The 19,861-nt window shown below is 40.8% G+C and overlaps 1 protein-coding gene across 1 annotated transcript in view; it reads right to left on the bottom strand.

The window, feature by feature from the left end:
* Nucleotides 1-265: 265 nt before the first annotated feature.
* spred1 (sprouty related EVH1 domain containing 1) overlaps nt 266-19,861 on the bottom strand; it is a 43,284-nt gene continuing 23,688 nt past the window's right edge. The window contains exons 3-6 of the mRNA XM_061742907.1: nt 17,933-18,101; nt 13,246-13,292; nt 6,746-6,889; nt 266-5,340 (exon numbers count right to left, since the gene is read on the bottom strand). Coding sequence (XP_061598891.1) covers nt 4,654-5,340; nt 6,746-6,889; nt 13,246-13,292; nt 17,933-18,101 — 1,047 coding nt within the window. The 3' untranslated portion in view covers nt 266-4,653. The remainder of the gene's footprint in view (nt 5,341-6,745; nt 6,890-13,245; nt 13,293-17,932; nt 18,102-19,861) is intronic.

Genomic DNA, 19,861 nt, shown 5'->3' on the forward strand with positions numbered 1-19,861 from the left:
GAACGGGCCCTCACACCCTTGTGCACGTTCAGGCTGCAGTGGAAGCGCTTGTATGACTTGATGTAGATTCTTCAGGCCTGGACATTTAGCGGATGACACCACCCACGACTCTATATCAAACCATTCAAAAATTTTCATTCAAAAATCTCAGGTGATGATGGCAAAGAGCCAGAACTTTCTAGTTGGGAGGAAACACCAGTCTGTCAGAAGGTTGGGGGATAAGAAACACAATAAAGTTTACACCACAAAAGAATAAAACTCACCATTTTATTATGATAATGTTATTTGATATGTCAAATTACAAGTGTATGATGTAACATAAAAACAGTTACAAACATATGTATGCTTATTTACATTATATATTTATGAAAAGTAACAAGCTACATCTGTATAAAGAAAATACAACTATGACATGAGTTATTGGTACTATAAATTTTACATCAGATACTTGGTATTCTCGAACCATAAGAAATACCTAGACGTGTAGAAACCAGTAAAACCAGAACAAGAGATGTTAAGATGGAAACTAGGATGGACGTGAGGCACTTTTTTTCTTTCTTTTTTTTTTGAGGTTGTCAGGATGTGAAAGCCAATGGCACTAAGAAACTTCAAGGAAAAACAAAAAAAAAGATGCACAGGAAAGGAAATATGCACAAAGAGTGAAAGAAAGAAAACAGGCAGTGTTTACAGAATAGTTAAGAGTAGTACCATTTATACTGCGAGTTTCAAAACACAAATGTCTTCCACTATTTAGAACTAATCACATAAATGTTACATCAAGCGCTGTAAGATGAGGGAGAAAAGATTTTAAAAAAAAAAGCTTACACATCATCAGTGCACCAAAGCATCGGAGAACTGAAACATAACCACTCAACTGCTGTGAAAAGTAACTTTTTTTTAAAAATACACCGAGGAGAGACTGGTTTATATAGCTTCTTTCTTTCTTTTTCTTTTTAAATCTACACAATTTCAAGAATTTACACTTGTATGCATTCTCAAAGATATGCACAATTTCCAAGATTGAAAAGAGGATAAAAGACTAGCAGCAAAGTGGTTAAAACTGAAGTCTTATATAATGCGGGTCAAAAAATATATATATATATATATATATATAGATATTTATATATATATCAAAGCGGACAGACACACGTTGCATATATAATACAGTACATGACAGGAAGTTGCACTGCAGCTGGTTAATGCAGAATGAGAAGGGTTATTTCAGCATTCTCTACACTTTGAATAAATGCACATCCTTTATTTCTTTCTTTCTATTTTTTTTTTCAATTATTGTTTTTGCTTCTCAGCCAGCAAGTTTTAATCAGGTTCATCAAACCTTGGTTCAGCTTGCAATGATGCAGGGCAAAATCCGATTCCGGTGGGAGAATATGGCAAGCAACCGAACGCGCACGCAACCAGCAACCTGAGCACGCGTCACACGCACGCATCACACACACACACACGTACGTACGTACGCACAAACACACACACACATACACACACGTGTCATCACACAGAACTATCAAACATTTAAAAAATGACTGTTGTTGTATGCTGTTGGAGAATTAGGTTTAACAGTCATCCATAGCTGATTTTCTGTGTTAACACAATAAAATTAGTGATTGTATCTAGCAGCTTTATACAGTATGTATGTGTGTGTGTGTGTGTGTGTATATATATATATGTGTGTATATATATATATATATATATATATATATATATATATATATATATATACACGTGTGTATGTATATATCAAATGTTAGAAACAAGTGGACTGCCACTGCTGTACCGTGTTAGCACTATCCTTCCAACTTTCGTACAAAACTAGAGAAACTCATATTAGAAGCTCCGTAGTTGGATCCATCACAAAGCCCTCTACTTTTCAATGTGAAATAATACTAAAAGGTGATCTATGTACAAACTGCTGTCATTAGAAGCTACAGTATATGCTGACAGCAACGATAAATACAACTCTATCTTCAAAGTTTCAAAGACCAGAGGAAAAAAAAAAAAATGCAGGGATTATTATCAGTATTTAAATATAGTGCCTATTTACAAGTGTTTAGTTTGGTACCAGGGGTTGGTCGACTACCTATTTAGCATTAAAGTGTCCTGTACCGTCGCTGACAGAGAGGTTGGTGCATTTCCCACGCTGCAGAGTTTGCATAGAAAGTAAAAAGGAGCATTGGCTGGCGTGGAATTGATCGTGACCGTGATCCTTTCCCCGTCCCACACCGTTTTAAACAAGGAGTGTCAAAGAGGTGAGAAAAGATGCATATCTGTAACTGTAACCTGTTTGTAACTGTGTTGGGAGTTAAGTAATGAGTTAAGGAGCAAATTGGTTATTTCATTAATCAAAACTCTAATGTTGCTAATCTGTGTGGAGAGAAAAATAATCATGAACACAGTTGGACTGTTTTCTAGACCCCGTTTGTTGCGAGCACTTCAGTATTTGGGGGGAAAATACTCTTATTTTTATTTGCAGACTGACAAAACTAGTGCAGTGAGCAGCTGGGCGGCTTTATTTAGCACAAAGACTGGAGGCAGAAAGCCCGGGTCTGTCCAAAGGTAACAAAATCCACCTCATGACACGTCTTCAGCTTGCTGATTAACACGTTCCTTCCTGCATGCTTAATCACATGTAAAAAAAATAATAATAAAATTGACAAGATGTGGTTTTACAGGACATGACGTGAAGGTTAGGGCTATTTTTAGGAGCCTGGCGTCTCCCGATTGTCCAAGAATTTGTCATGAAAGCAGGACTTCACAGGAAACTCAAGGAACCCGGCGGGCGTGCCCTTGGACTATAAAAGACCTCTGTTCTTCTAATTTTTTTTACTTTAATAGATTTTAAAAGTAGATGAGATTAAATGTGGCAATTAATGATTCTGTGAGAAGAATTGTGTAACATTTGGACAGAACGAAGGAAGCTGCTGCCGCCTGGTTTCAGTCGTGAGCGTCACCACCAAAGAGGAATCCCTTCTGAATCTGATATCAAAAATAAAAAAATGCTTTTCAGTTAAGACTCAAAGCCTCGATCACGGGTCAGTAGTGACGCTACAACTTGAAACTAATAGTGTAGGTGAAGACATGCTTTTGCGCGCAGGCGCACACACACACATTTAACAGTTAAGACACTAGTCAGCGTTTTTCTAAAAACAACACGCTCATTCACCGAAGGCCTGTTACATGAAAACACACACAAAAAGGAGTGGACACAGTTTTGAGGAATAATGTAAATCTACTTTTACACACACACAAAAAAAGGGGGAATGGGTTCAAAAGGACAAAGGTGGAAATTTAGAGCGGGTGCTGCAACCGAGGCTGGGAGGGCAGTGCTTTCAGGGGGGGCTTCCCCCGTTCCCAATTGGGTGTCAAGTTATCTGAATTTATCTATAAATTAAATCCAAAATATGAAGGCTTCTTAATAATAATAATTAAAAATAAAAAACTAATTTAAGTGCTTCACCGTTTAACCAAGGAACTTTGTAATCCCTGGCTTCACCGAAACAAAACTTGCTGGTTGAGCAACATTTCAACCTTTGATTCAAAACTAATTACAAAAATGAGCAGGAAAAAAAAAGGAAACAAAAACACCAATGTGACTACAGTAAGAAATCGGAGGGCACAAATATCTTGTTGGACTGAATTAAATCATAAAGGGTTGGCCTCTATTTTAATGCAACTTTCCTGAGATGGAAACCAGAAAAAGAAGAGAAATATTTCAGGGAACTCATGGTCATTTCACAATTTTTTTCCCTTCTAATCAATGAATCGATCCCTTTACTTTGGAATGCAATCAAAATGTTTAAATGATCCCAGGAAAGTTTTTTTTCTTTCTTTTTCCAAACTGTACCTTTCTGTTTTAATAATGAAGGTATGTTTTTGGCCTTACATCCACCACAGAAACATCTCTCGGATGTTAAAGTTGCATTAAACATGGCGGATAAAATACCAAAAACAATTTGAGAAGGTTGACTTCACTTAGAGGGGATACTGTACCATTTAGTGCACTTTCCTGTGTCTAGTGATTACATTGTCAGCAAATGCTTATGGCATGAAGGCAAGGCCACCGTTACCCAACTGCAAATTCACAAAAACAAAAACAAAAAAACAAGAGCATATCCCTTTTAGCAAGTACTTTTTCTTCAACACAGTTTTGTTTTTGTTTTCTTCTTTGTCATTTAACTGTTGTTGTCTGTACAAAAAGAAAAAAAAATCCTTCATAAAGTTACAGATTTCTTGAAGTAGAGTTCTGAAATTTGTGGCTTGGCTTTGTTGATGTATTGTAGTGAATGTGAGAAGTGTGTGTGTGTGTGAGTGTGTGCGTGTGTGTGTGTGTACAAGGTGTGTGTAGTAGCATCTCCAAGTCTGTTAATCATATCTTCCTCTTTTCTCCTCAGATTAAGCTCCTGCACTCAGCTCGGTGCTCGGAGCCCCCACAAAGCACATGGTTTGTCCTCCACTGCTGCTTGTCGGCGACGAACACAAACTGAAATCTCCGAAAGCCCCTCAGAGCTGGGGATCAACAACATTATCGCCCCGTCTGAGAGGGGAATGAAAAAAAGGATGCCGGCTATTCATTTTCCGCTTTTATTCACCGCCTTTGTTAGCTAGCTTTCGAGGGGAGTCCCGTGGTCCGGTGCGGGGTCACCCCGCCGCCTTGTGCTTGCCCCCGCAGCAGTGGCAGGCCTCGCCGCAGTGGTGGCAGGCCCGCAGGGGCAGGTAGCAGCACATGCAGGGCGCGATGAAGGACAGCGCCACCAGAGCCAGCCAGCGCAGACAGAACTGCTCGTCGGTCGTGTCACACGAGCAGGGGTCTGAAAAGTCCCCCTCCGAGTCAGACATACAGTGATAGAGCATGCTCTCAGCGCAGAGCATGCAGCTGACTTTGTAGATGCACTGCTTGATGGGGTCCGGGGCGTCCTGGCACTGCCCCCGCCAGTTGTCTTCGTGGTTGAACATCTCTCTACAGTAAATACAGCGCGAACGCTCGCCGTCCTCTCTCCGCCGGCGACCCTTTTTCGACTTGAGCATGGACGACGGCTGAGTCTTAATGGCCGGGTCCTTGCCCAGACCCAAACCCAGCCCCGTCCCGATGCCCAGACCGGGGCCGGAGTGGGAGTCTCCACCGGGGCCGTCGTGGAAAAAGTACTCGCACTTCTTACTGTCCAGTTTATGAAAGGGGGTGGAGAAGTCCAGGTCCTCGGGGTCCACGTCGCGTCTGCTCATGATGGGGTTGCGGTAGTCCTCGTAGCCCTGCATGAGCACGTCTTTGCGTGGGTTGATGCGTACAATCTCGTCTGGATCACGGAGAAACGTGACACGCCGAGTCGACTTGATGGGAACAAGCAGAAGAGGAGAAATGAGGATTAGTGAGCGCCACAAATCATTTGTTTTATTTAGGATTCCCATTAGCATTAGCCACAGCATTAGCTATTCTTCCTGGGGTCCGATATACACACGACACACAAATTAAACTTGATACATAACAGACATATATTATACATGACAAAACAAAACAATAATACACACAACTCCCTTAATCACAATCAATACAGAGGAGAACTAAATCACCATCATTCTCAGACATACATCAGAGGTGTCAAAAGTATTCACATTCATTACTCAGGTACAAGTATAGATACTAGAGTTTAAAAATACTCCTGTAGAAGTTGAAGTATCAACTCAAGTTTTTTACTCCAATAACAGTATAAAAGTACTGGTTTCAAAATTACTTAAAGTATAAAAGTAAAAGTAATGTAAGGGCGAAAAAAGCCCGTAAGGACAAAAGCCATTGAAAATGAATGCATCTTAGTATAATGCAAATATATTAAAGAAGCATATATGTGTGCTATTGAGCATTAACATGTGTTTCAGAGAGCAGGAGATGTGATGACTAGTTGCCTATAAGTATTGTAATGGTGCAAAAAGTCAAACTTCAGAGGCATGTTATCATTTATCCTAACCTTTATTGGAATGTACATCCAAGTTTAGTTGCAGGAATCTGAGGGAACGGAAGTAAGAACAAAACTGGACAAGAACATCTGAAACAACCACAACCAAATTCACTCTATCCGGATGGAGCAATTTAACTGGATAGTTTTTTTTAAAGGCCCAAATGAAATAGAGTAACAAAGCTGTTTTTAAAATGTAAGGAGTAAAAAGTACAGATAATTGCGTGAAAATGTAAGGAGTAAAAGTAAAAAGTCGTCTGAAAAATAATTACTCCAGTGAAGTATAGATAACCAAAATTTCTACTTAAGTAAGGTAACGAAGTATTTGTACTTTGTTACTTGACACCTCTGACATACATACATAGAAATTAAATCAAATAAAACACCTTTATAACCAATACTTGCCTGAAATGACCTTATCTAGAATTATTTGACCACTTTTTACCTTTATTATGATAGGGTTTACACTACCTATAATTCTATTCAACCTTCATTTTGTTCGTTCTAAATGGCAAATCATCATTCATTAAATTTTAAAAGATATTTTTTCAACTGACTCTTAAACCAATCTTTGCTACCTGCATGAGAAATATAAACTGGTATAGAGTTCCAGCCAACCATGGCTCTGTAAAAAAAGTTATCTGTTTCAAACCTGTTCTCACCCTTGGTAGTATGAACCTCCTTTCTGATGTGATTCTTGTACTGTACCCATGGTGAGCAAAACGATAATAGAATCTGTCATACGGTTGTTTTGTTTTGTTTTTGTTTTCAGTTGAGAGGCGTACCTGTGGAGGAAGGTAGCGGCGGCTGTCGTCAAAGGGCTGGGTGCGGACGTAGCAGCCTCTGATTGGCTCGGTGGAGACGATGTTGTTCAGAGGGGAGAACGGCTCTTTGATCGGGGTGCAGATCGAAGGAAGCTCATCCAACACCTGTAAATATAGAAAACTCAGGTAAGGAACATAAGTGCAAAACAGTTCAGAAGTTTGGAGGACTCTGAAAACATGGCCGTATTGATGCCAGCATGGATGGATCCATCAGTTTGGCTTTCATGAGGAAAAACAGCTTTAGGTGCATTTTGACCACAGTGACCTTTTCTAGGAACCGCTGTGTTTTGGAGGGAACTTTTCTCAGAACTTCCTTTTCAGAAAAAGGAACCCAACAGGAACCACAGCCTCAATGGGGTTTTAGAGATACATTTCACTCACTTAAAAAAAGATCCCCTGTAGGGAGCTAGCACTTTAGAGATTACTCAGAACCGGGGCTTTCAGTGCTGAATCATTCTGGTTGGCCGTAAGTTTTCCCAGCATTCTGTTTCCCCTTTTTCGGTCTCAGTCGTCCCACTTCTAATGTCCAAAACAGATCATAAAATATGTTTATTCCATGTGTAGCCTGGAATAGTTGTTGTTGTTTTTACAAACACAACATTCAAAGTGAGATTCCTGCAGCATCAGTCAACTGAGGAGACGCAGGTGTTGCGAGCTTGACAATAAATGAGAATATAAAGCCCCGACTGTGATAACAAGGCAGCGAGATCAGAGCAATTAAATGTTAATCCTGGATTGTTTCACAGCGGTTATGCTCTAAAGTACCAACAAACAAACTCTACAGACAAATGTTGAGTGAGTGCAGCTGAAGAAAACTTCCTAAAGACGTAGCCCCAGGGTCTGCATTGGTGGCAAACATGCATAAGCATCATTTATTGTGATTAAGCAAGACAAAACAAATTATTATTCAGGTTGTTTAGAACAGTGGTCCTCAACCTTTTTTCCTTGTTTCCCCCCTTACTTGTGTCTAAGACCAGCCGACCCCCCGACCCGTACGTACTAGCACCAATAGAGTAAAGTTATTTGTTACAAACCTTTAATTGAAAAAATGAACATTAATTGTTTTTTTTATACATTTCTCTTTGGTTTACCCTGTACTTTGTTTTTCTCACCTTCCTTTTACGTCACCAATGTATAAAATATGCACAAAAAATAATTGCAAGGACATAAAAATATTTCTAAAAAATGTTTCTCTTAATATGAGAGCAAATTTTTTTTACATTTTTCCTTTAACAACCTGTCAGAGTATAGAGGTATGATTAAATGTTGGATAATGATATAATAATACGTTTTTAAGTTTTTATCCTGAAAAATAACTTAGTATTTTAAAATGACCAAAATATATTTCTAAGTGAGTTTATACAGACTTGGGTTACTGTATTCCATTAGGTGTGTCATTATGATTTTTTATTCATTTAACATGTATGAATATAATTTTTACAACTGCATATCCTCAAAGAAGACAAAGTTTCGTGCCCCCCCCCCCAGAGATCTCTGGCGCCCCCCCAGGGGGGCCCGGACCCCAGGTTGGGAGACATTGCTCTAGAAGACCGTTATGCTCAAAGGTCCACGTACAAGTGAACCTATTTCCTCTTTTACCTGTCTGTAAGTCTGCTAGGTTACCACTCCAGAGTGGCACACTCCAGCAGACTAAATGGGCCTGTTACACCTTGTAACTTAGAACTTAGCAGAAATGCAAAACACACATCTGGAATCTTTTTTTCATTTTTTTTTAGGTCCTCTGATTGTACGTGTAGGTCAAAATGGAGCTGTAGAGTCGGGGTGTGTGGGCTCTGGCTGTGGCTCTTGTCGGCCACCAGGGGGCCTGCTGCACCCACTCTTTGCCAAATCCGAGTGTTATGTGCTGATGACTCAAGGCCCTTCTGTTGAGAACTCAGAGTTCCCATAAGGCTTGCATGTGTTCCCACAAACAAACAAAAAAAGGCTCTTAAAAAATGTGAAGAGAGAGACTGCAAGTAAATATTCTTTCCACCTTGTGCCAATTATCTCATGATTGCAAATGGAAAAAAAACTTTTGGCTGATATCAAATAAGAGGTCTATATATACATACAAAGACACACACACACATACACACACCAGCGTCGGAGTGATGGATACATTATGATGGAATAGATTAACATAAAAAATGTAAATGAAGCTCAACCAAAATGACATAAATCAGCCCTAAACTTTAGCACTTGTGGCAACAAAATCAAAAGCACCGATGGGAGATGTGGGTAAAGGGGACTCAGAATACCACAAGGTTCTCCGGCAAATAGCTGTGGCATTTTTTTCATTGTGACCATCTTCACATCATCTGGATGGTTCTTGCAGCGAGCACACGCTGAGGTATCCTCTCACAGCTTCAATCCGACCGTATCAAACATTTGTATACACCAGCAAGCTGTCCCTCTTTTCCCACACACATCCCAATCTCATCAAGGCAAGGTTAGTCCTCCTCTCCTCTCCCTCTCCCACTCTCTCTCCCTCTCTCCTCTCTGCGTGTGGAGGAGGCTGCTGGCTCTGGTTAGTCAGTGCTGTGTGTAAAGTAGCCCACGCCAGTGCTTTAACGCACAACGGAAATCTGGTTTGCTCCCAGCTGCTGCTACAGTAATTACTGTCCTGTGGTTGCTAAGAGATGCTTCCTTTGACTTCTTTTTTTCCCCTCCATTTCTGCCCCCTCCTCTACCCTCTCCCCCCTTTTCTCCAGACTGCTAACACATGGTATGTGTGTGTGTGTGTGTGAGTGTGAGTGTGAGTGTGAGTGTGTGTGACGTTGCTCTCTTTTCCTTCAAACATACCGAGTGGTGTAACACACATCCACGGTGACTGCAAGGGAATGTGAGGAGCAGGAAGACGGCGAGAAGAGGAGAGAAAGAACAGAACAGGAAAAAATGATTGTGTTGCATTTATGTGTGTATCTGTGTTACAGCCAGAGACGAGGGAGAAACACAGAGAGCACGAGAGGCCAAGAGTCTGCCGAGGGAATGTCATAAACCAGCTCCAGCTGGAGAAATGCAGCGCAGAACTTAAAAAGCCAGATGACAGCTGTGTGTGTATGTGAGAGAAAGAGAGGAAAAAAGTGAGGGGTGGAGAGGTAAAAAGAAGAGGGGGGTGGGGGGGCGAAATGGGAAACAGACTTGGGCTTCCTTTTAAAGCGCTTGCCTAAGCCCCGCCATTCAAAGGCATGCGTGGGGGCCAATCTGGAGCTGATCTGACCCTAGAGATGTGGCTGGCTGAGGGAGGGGAGGTGGGGGGAGCCAGGGGCAACATGGCTCCGTATCAACATCAGGAATACATGCGCTTCCGCCCTTAAAGGCACAGGAGGTCAGGACCGGGAAGACTGGGGTCAGGCCACGTACAAAAAAAAAAAAAAGAAAAAGTAACTGGCAGCATTAGCGCTGTGCATCGGCACAGTCCTGCTCAGCCTGGGCAGAGTCGGTGCGGCTCAGAACGACGGCTTCATCTTGAACCCATTCTTTGTGTTTCGGCAACCACAGTAGAAGCTTTTAGCCACGAAAAACCATTTTCAGAGCGCCAACAATTGCTCAAATCTGCACCTTAGAAGTGTAGGGAAAGCCAAAAATGTGAGATCTTCAAATGACATCGAAGCACCACTGTCATTATTTGTCCACCTTTTTCTCTCGATGTTCAGTATCACCAGTCACCTGTGGCTTTAGATTGAAAAACCCTTCCATGTTTTGATATTCCCTGATGCCACTTTTACATTTCCAGAGATGTCAAAAGTATTCACATTCATTACTCAGGTAGAAGTATAGATACTAGAGTTTAAAAATACTCCTATAGAAGTTGAAGTGTCAACTCAAGTTTTTTACTCAAGTAAAAGTATAAAAGTACTGGTTTCAAAACTACTTAAAGTATAAAAGTAAAAGTAATGTAAGGGGGAATAAAGCCATTAAGGACAAAAGCCATTGAAAATGAATGCATCTTAGTATAATGCAAATATATTAAAGAACCATATATGTGTACTATTGAGCATTAACATGTGTTTCAGAGAGCAGACGCATACAAACCAATAGGGTGTCAGAATGGGATTAAGTTTATACTTCTCATCCAACCACAACCAAATTCACTCTATCCGGATGGCGCAATTTAACTGGATAGTTTTTTTTTAAAGGCTGAAATGAAATAGAGTAACAAGGCTGTTTTTAAAATGTAAGGAGTAATTAAGTACAGATAATTGCGTGAAAATGTAAGGAGTAAAAGTAAAAAGTCGTCTGAAAAATAATTACTCCAGTGAATTATAGATAACCAAAATTTCTACTTAAGTAAGGTAACAAAGTATTTGTACTTCGTTGCTTGACACCTCTGTACGTTTCTTCTGGAATGTGTTAATAAGGTAAGAGCATTTTGAAATGGAGACTGTTATTTGTAGTTTATTACTAAACTTAAAACAGTGACATTACCAAGAAAAAAGGGCCTCATTCTGACCCTTTTTGTTTCTGCTCTTCATTGCTTGTCTGCCTCTATCCAAAGGTATTAAACAGAGGATGAATCTTTTTGCTGCTTGTTTCAGAAGAAGGGGAGGCGAAACTGCTGCGAAACCTCGAGCACACACGGCTGTAAAAGTCAACTGACCAACAAACTGTATGTGTGCAAAACTGATAAGGCAAAACTTCCTGCCGGTGCTAAATTAGATGTGGATGTCTTCCTGTGGCATTAGGAGGGGGGGTGGAAAAACAAAAAAAAACACAGTTTACTTTGTGCTGGTGGGAGATGGTGAGGCATCAATGCTGGCAGTGGGTCATCTCAGCTGAGGAGGGTGTTGTGCAACCACCGAGTAAAATATGATGCATTTACACACTCTGAGTGTGTGTTGGGAGTCTGTTTTGAATGAGAGGAAGACTGTGGTAAGTTTGTGAAGGGCATACATGTGGTTGCTCGGGCTCAGTGGCCAGGAAGTGGGTGGAGAATCTTCAATGCATCTGCGCGCGCACACACACACGCACACACACCAACAAACTTTATCACACTAGTCAAATGAGGTGCATGAATGCAAGGCTATGATGAGTTCCTGTAAATCTGAAAACCTCATCTTTACAGATGTCTGAAGCGGAACTTAAACGAGACTTGATGGTAGCCTCGTATTCTGATGAGAAACTGCTTTCTGTCTTTGGACAAGGTCACAGTTTTTCTAGACTTATCTGCTTCCTCAAAATTGGCCCATGACTTATGAGAACAAGAGGCCTTTTCTATGTTTTTGTTTTATCTTCACGACTCAAAGGAGGACTTCATGCAAGCAGCAAACGTCACAAATCGTGTGTTGGTGTTTGTCGATTCTCAGGGTGCAGCACTTGCCTTTGGTTCACTTCTCCTTCTCTGTAGCCCAGGTCTCCAACCGCAACATTCGAATGCCAAATCACCATGGTGACTCCCTTAGTGGCTCACTGAACCCCGTGAACATCCCCTTCCTCCACTCTCTAGATGCAACCCCCCCTTCTTCCCTCCCTCTGCTACCTAGCAACTGTGGTGCCATTGGATTTCCTGTATGATCGGACCGATTCCTTAAAGAGGAACTTTGCCACAACAACAGGAACGCAGCTCTCTCTCCGTCGCTGATCTTCAAGTCCACGTTGTAAAAGGGTGTCTGATACCGGGCAGCACCGCTCTAATGACAAGCTTCCACAAAGTACAAGATACTTGAAGATAAACATTCTCATCCAGAAGATAATGTGCAATAACACCAACATTAGCTCATAAAAACAGCTTGGTGAACTTGACAGTTTTTATTTATTTCTTTATGAGAACAGCTATAAAAACAGTCCTGCATTAAATGATTATTGAGGCTATATTGTTTGTATGTCGACTCACATCTATTCTCCCATCTACTTACGCTACTTTACAGTTATAAGTAGAAAAGCTGAATGAATTTCCAGTAAGAGAGCTAATAACTAAGTGAACTTGGGTGTGTTGGCTTGAGCTATTTAAGTGTACCTGCAGCCTATCTTTGCTGCAGAGTGGACAAGATTCATAACCAGCCACAGACACGATCACTAAGTCACTATCCTGCCACATGACAATGATGAACACCTTAATTGTCCATAATACATCTACAGGATTGTGCAAAATGTTAATATAATCCAACCAGCGAAGGGTGAGTTGGTCAAAGGTTTATTCCGTAAATTAAGATGTCAACACCAAACAAATAGCTAAAGAAATAAAGAACTATGCAAAAGCACAATAAAACTGTAATGGATTGTATGTCATCCCTGAGTCAGGGTCTTATTCGCTCTGGTTAAACACCAGTAAGTCTCAATAACAGTTTGAAAACAGTGACAGGTGTTCGGACCTAGATGGGGCACATCAGTTTATCACTGTTACCTGCCTTCAATTTCAAAGCAAAGATTTGCTTCTCAGGTCAACACAAAGGCCCTGATGTACACATACAGACAAACATTGCATCTGTTTCCCAGAAAGTCTTGACTTTGATCTCACTCACCGGTAGTACGTCCTCAGGAATATCCCCATCTCCAAATGGACGGCATCCTGGAAGACAGAAGGGTAGTAGTAAAGACACTGACGTGATCATTTTTATCAACTCAGACCTAGGAGGTTTATTTCAAACTTGTTTTGTACCTAACAAATCCAATGTATTTTCAGATGCAGACATATGCATGTGATGTGACATTTCACTCTCTTAGGCCACGTTTACACGTATTTACAAAAACGGATATTTCCCCCTCTACGTTTTGAAAAATCTCTTCATTTACATGAACCCGCATAAATATGCTGTTAAGGTGCTATGAGCAGCCAAACCTACAGGGGGCAGTGTAACGAGAAGCATAAAGTCATGCTAGCCAATCAGAATCCTGGAAAAAAACATCAACAAATGACACGAGTAACTTCCAGTTACTTCCAAGATGAACGAGAGTCTTTCGTTTGGAGTAAAAGAGAAGTGGAGTGTGACTTTAGAATATAAAACAGGTAAAATACAAGAAAATATTGACGGTGGCCAAACAAATTGTAAACACAGGTCGCAGTCATGACACTGGTGACATTTCTGTCGCATAATGTGACGTTCTGAAGCCTAAATCTCCGTTTCCCTCCGTTTACAAGCAAACGTGAAGACGGAGTTTTTGCAAATTTCCACTTTGGCCGGAGTTTTCAGAAATGATTGTTTTTGGTGACTTTGAGCTTCGTGTAAACGAACGGCCAAAACGCATGAAAACACCACAGTTTTTGCTCCGTGTAAACGGGGTCTTAGTTTGGAACCTGCAGTGTTCAGAAACTCAGAAACTCTGTATCCACTTTATTGAATACACAACCAATAGAATACATTTTAGCTATACTATTCATTCATTCATCAATCATTTCATGTCTTGACGGGGGACGACTCTCCTGCTAGGTATTTTAGAGAAGTGCAACGGTAATTCTTGTCAGGCCAGAATAGGTCAAGACTTCTGCTTTACTTGCTCCGTGGCCTGATGGGGAAATGAAAGCTGTGTTGTGTTAGTGGGGTGCACAGAAGTTAATCTAATATGTATGGCTAGAATAATGCAACCCCGGCCTCAGTTAAAAGACCATGTTCCACTTCCGCATCCCAAAAGACCTCCCTGTCTGACGGGGTAGTCACAGGCTAATATTTCACACATCAGGCTGACAATATTACAGAACATATTTTTGTGATTACAACAAATACAATTGGTTCTGTTGCTGGGGTTGTAGGTATCAATGCTCCAAACATTTACTCACAAAGAAATGGTTTGTTGAACTGTTACTGCAAAGCAGATTGCAGATTCCTGCAGTCTGCGTGTTAAAAAAACTACAATACATGACTTATCCTTGCTGCCGAGAAATGTATTCAACATTCCCAGATGTATAATGTTACAATAAGAAGTGACAATTTTTTGACTGACAGCAAAAAAAAAAAAAAAAACACCTAAAAGTCTCATCTATGTTATCGTCAAAGATATTTCACTTCTTGAGAAATCTTTGTCTTTTCTTGGAGGAAATCTCAAACTTCCTAGTTGTCTGTGAATGCAACATAATGGAAGGAGATTTTTCAATGAGGCAAAGACAGTGCAGTCCTCAGAGATCAACAGCCTTGTTGCATTTCAAAACACAAAAACACGCCCACATCTCTACATATTCCTGACCAACTATGAGAAAATGTACTTTCTGTTAACAAAAGAAACATTTCTGATAGCGATTTCAGCTGGTGACTGATTGAACACCTATACATTTTTATTGACTTGCAGATACATACCATTTCTCCTTTACTTTCTTTCTGTTTTTTTTTTTCTCTTGCTAATTTTGCCCTTGCATGACACTGGCCTTTGCTCCATGGACGTGTGTGTGAACAGAGGTGGTACACCTCAGCACATCTGTTGGGTTGTGTGTGTTTCTTCATGTTTGTACCCGACAAGTGCCCTTCAAGGGACCAATAAAGTATTGAGATTCAGACTCTAAAGCCTGCAACCAAGAAGAAACTATGCAAATACCAGTAGAAGGCTGTGTCTCTGCACACGAACACAGAAGCAAACACTTCTATGGGTTTTAAGATATGTCTAAGTGGGATTATTTTAGTGTGGGTGTGCGTGTTTATTTTCTTAGTTAAACAATAAGGATTGGACTTTTAAAAAATATTCGAAAATGCCCATTTGGATGTATTTGTACATGGAGCACCAAGTGGGTCTTTAAAAGTTTAGTTCATTCAATTAAAACCCCTGAGGCCTCATTTGAAGCATGGTGCCATCAGTCTTCCCATTAAGTGAGGAGACAGCTGTACATGATAATGCAGCTCCTGCCGCAGAGAGAACAGAAGAATCCACGGGCCTGTGTTCGTCTGTCAGTCAGCCAGCCTGTCTGTGCGTCTCTCTGAAGGTGTTTGTGTGTGCATTTCTCCAGCGCTGAGAGAAAGAGGCCTCCTGCAGCACGACTTTGACAATGCTGGGCTGCGAAGCTGCCTGTGCCATGTGCCCGCCATCGCCATGGCAACAGAGGACTGCAAGACTGATGCACACACGTGCGCACACACGCGCAGGCAAAAAAAAAAACATATTCTCTCTCTCTGTCTCTCTCTCTCTCTCGCGCTACCTCTTCTCCCCCCTACACATATTCACGCAGCAGTCCAGCAGCACAGCGATGCTACAGGAATACAGAAGAACCCGCCTGCCTGCGCTGGAGATAGGCATTACACAACACCGGCAGAGCACAGGAGGCACCAGGCGAGAGAGAGGGAAACGGACAAAGGCAAGGACGGTTGGGAGAAGTCAAACCCCTTCATAACCTGCTTGTACTTGACATTCACAGGAAAAAACGTTGACAATTTAACAGATCAGAACTACACAGTCTCAAGGACAATGTGCATAATTGCGCTACCCTGATACCAGAGATGTTTCCTAAAGAATCCCAGTTACATAAAGTAAGGTCATCACTGTCAAGAACATCAGTCATCCTGACAGTCCAAACTTGGTCGATTGTCAAACAAGGCTAAGAAACTATTTGAAATTATTAAATAATGATCAAAATAGCTTCTGATTAATCCTCGAATTGACTTCAATCAAACAATTGATGTGAAAAAACGACCTTCAGTACAGCATTATCTTAACTGTTATCTTTACAGTAAGACATCATCCTTCCCTTGTCTGGTTTCATGTGGTAAACTAACATGAAAAGCCAGTCCTGCAGTAAAATTACCTTTTACCTAGACATTGTTTGTACTCAGGAAGTTCAAATCTCAGATAAGAGTGCTTGCAACGAGCAACTGATGACCACCACTGATAAGCCTTTATGATATGTTCTGCTGTACCTCCTCCTCTCTGCTCCCGAGGGTTCCCGGGTCTAGACAGTAAAAGAGATTATAGCTCCCCAGCCAGCAAGCTAGCCTCTTGTGTAACATGGTGCTGGGTGGCAGATTGCTGAGTTGGCAACTCTTCTACTAATTGGATGACTTTGCAACCTCTGGTTCTGTACAGAAAAACAGCCCTTATCAGAACCCAAAGCTTTCAACTCAACTCCACACAGGAGTATGAAGTGTAGCCTTTTTGTTTCCCCTCTTCTTTTTTTTTCTTCTAAAGTTGCAGGAGTAGTCTAACAAGTCTTCAGACATTCTTACTTACAAAGCCTCGGAGGAACAAAAAACTGCAGCCAGGTCGGGTTTCAGCTAACTAAAGCTTGGTTCTATCCCCGGATTGTCACCATTCTAGCAGCTTTTCCTATTGTTCCCACAGGTAAAGCATTGCAGAGCCAGTCTGAACAGGAAGTAGCGAGATTATCTGGGCAGCTGTGAGACTGATAAGATAACACAGGAGGGGTTATGCTCCGGTTCAGTGAGCAAGCAGCAGCGCTGGTGGAGTCATCAATGCTACTCATCTCTCGTAGAACGGAGGCCAGGTCAGCCATTACAAGGCAAAGATAAACAAGCAGAAATTACAGGCTGTAAATTCCCACCATTCATACCACATTCAGGAGCAGTCACTCAACTTTCTTTACATGTACAAACACTGCAGACATACATGCAGCAGTATGGTGCATTGTCTTAGAGGGAAGTAAGTGTGATATTTTGAAGGGCAGAAAAAGAATGGAGAATATACCGTATTTTCTGGACTATAAGCCGCTACTTTTTTCATGGGTTTTGAACCATGCGGCTTATACAAAGGTCCAGCTATTCTGTGGATTTTTCTTCCTCTCCGGGGCGCTCTAACCGGAATTAGAATCAAAACTAAGACAAAATAAATGCAAAGCAGAATGCGCTACTTCTTCTTTAGCAGGTAGAAGAAGGTAGAAGCAGATTGGAAACAGATAAATAGATAAATAAATAGCGGTTATTTTCTCTTGGTTCTGTCCCGTTTTAATCAGCAAAGTTGCTGCCGTGTTAAAAGACACTGTTAGGAAAGGATCTATTTAGGTACAAACATGTACATCATTTACAGTTCAAAATCCTTCTGTACATGTAGTAAATATCTAATCTAACAACAGAAATATCTGCGGCTTGCGTATCTTTTTTTTTTTTAAATTGAGCGGATGCGGCTTATAGGTGCGGCTTGTATATCTTTTTTTAATTCTTTTTTTAAAAATCGAGCGGATGCGGCTTATATGCATGTGCGGCTTATAGTCCAGAAAATACTGTAACTGGTTGCTGATTTCCCCCCACACACCAGAAAATAACTACAAGCAACACACACCTTGGGTGATATCCTCGATGGCCCGGCGTATGCCCCGGTCGAAGGCGCGGGCGTCTGCCGGGCTCTGGAACGTCAGGCCAAACTTCTTATCGTTGATTCTCCAATGGTGGAAGATCGGAGTGACCTTGTTGTAGATGAGGTCTCTCTGCAAAACGCACTCCAGTACCACCTGAAAACACATACACACATAAACATATTATATATATACACACACACACACACACACACATATATAAACATATTATACACACACACACACATATATAAACATTGTATATATATATATATATATATATATATATATATATATAAACATTGTATATATATATATATATATATATATATATATATATATATATATATATATATATATATATATATATATATATATATAAACATTGTATATATACAATATATATACACACACACACACACACGCACGCACGCACGCACGCACGCACGCACACACACACACACACACACACACACACACACACACACACACACACACACACACACAGTTTAACAATCTTTTTTTATATTTCATGATGCTTGTAAACAGACTCAAACCTCTAAGCAATGTGGTTTCATGGTTTGAGGAAGCAGTTTACTCAGAAAAACACATTTCATTATTCATCCAACTTCAAGAGCTGTAGTAATGTCACATATTAGATCCATTTCACCCAACATACAAAGTTGTTAATAAGCAAACAAACACATGTCTTTAAAGACAACCTGATAAACATGTTCCTAAAGGCAGGTTTCTCAGTGCAGATGATGAGAAAGTGAATGAGCAGTGTTGGTAGGAGAAGGTTGGGGCTGTAGCCAGGATGTCCGAGAGCAGGGCAGAGAGGGGCTAAGTTTCCAAACGTCTATTATTAATCGGTGCTTCTAGGCTGCCTCTCAGCCTTCTTCCAGACGGATTAAATGAAATGAGAGACGGCCATTAAGGCCCGTGAGGTTGTTACTGACATGCAGGAGAGCTGGCTTAACAGGGTGTGAATGTGTGAGTGTACTCATGGTGATCTGCAAGAGAGAATGTAAAAGCACAGAAGCCGGTGTGACGAAAAGCTCAATGATCCTAGTCTTAACCCATATTTACAGTGCAAATGCATTTTGGGGAGGTTAATCGTAAAAAAAACAGACAAAAAAAACAATAATTGATGGTTGAAATGACCCCTCCAGACCTAGACTACAGTCAACATGCACAGTACAAAAGGTTTGTGATAAAAGGTGTACATTCTCTCTAGTGTGTCTGCATCTGGGCGTGAGAGGATGGGATGACAAGGAAAGTGAGGAGGTTTTGTGGGAGGTGAGTGTGGAGGCGAGACCGAATGGAGCCGGAGCAGGTAAGGTGAGCATGCAACAAGGCCTCACGGAGGAGGAAGTATCGCAGTTGCATAGAGCATGACACTTAACACCACATTCCACAATGTGCTCAAAGAAAAGAGAAGAGGAGGAGTCACCTTTTGAGAAAAAGAGACAGACAGAGAACACAGACAGGATATGTTCAAGGAAGGGAGGGACAACGATGGATGAATGTGAGACATGCAAACAGTTGTGAAGATATGTGAGAGCAAAATCTGAGGAAGATAGATGGAGGACACTTCATTAAACAAAAGAAACGTGAGATGAGGGAAGGGAAAGTAAAATCAAGCTACTCTATAGTGTAACGATACACATGCTATGACTTCAATAGCAATGTTAAGAATAAAACGACAGAAAATTAGAATATTGTGATTTTCTGTAATGCAATTACAAAAACAAAAATGTCATACATTCTGGATTCATTACAAATCAACTGAAATATTGGAAGCCCTACAGCGTAAGAAAACTCAAATATCCTATCTCAATAAATTAGAATATTCTGGGAATCTTAATCTTAAACTGTAAACCATAATCAGCAATATTAAAATAATAAAAGGCTTG

Source organism: Cololabis saira, chromosome 16 (assembly GCF_033807715.1).
Source record: "Cololabis saira isolate AMF1-May2022 chromosome 16, fColSai1.1, whole genome shotgun sequence".
NCBI classification, from domain to species: domain Eukaryota; kingdom Metazoa; phylum Chordata; class Actinopteri; order Beloniformes; family Belonidae; genus Cololabis; species Cololabis saira.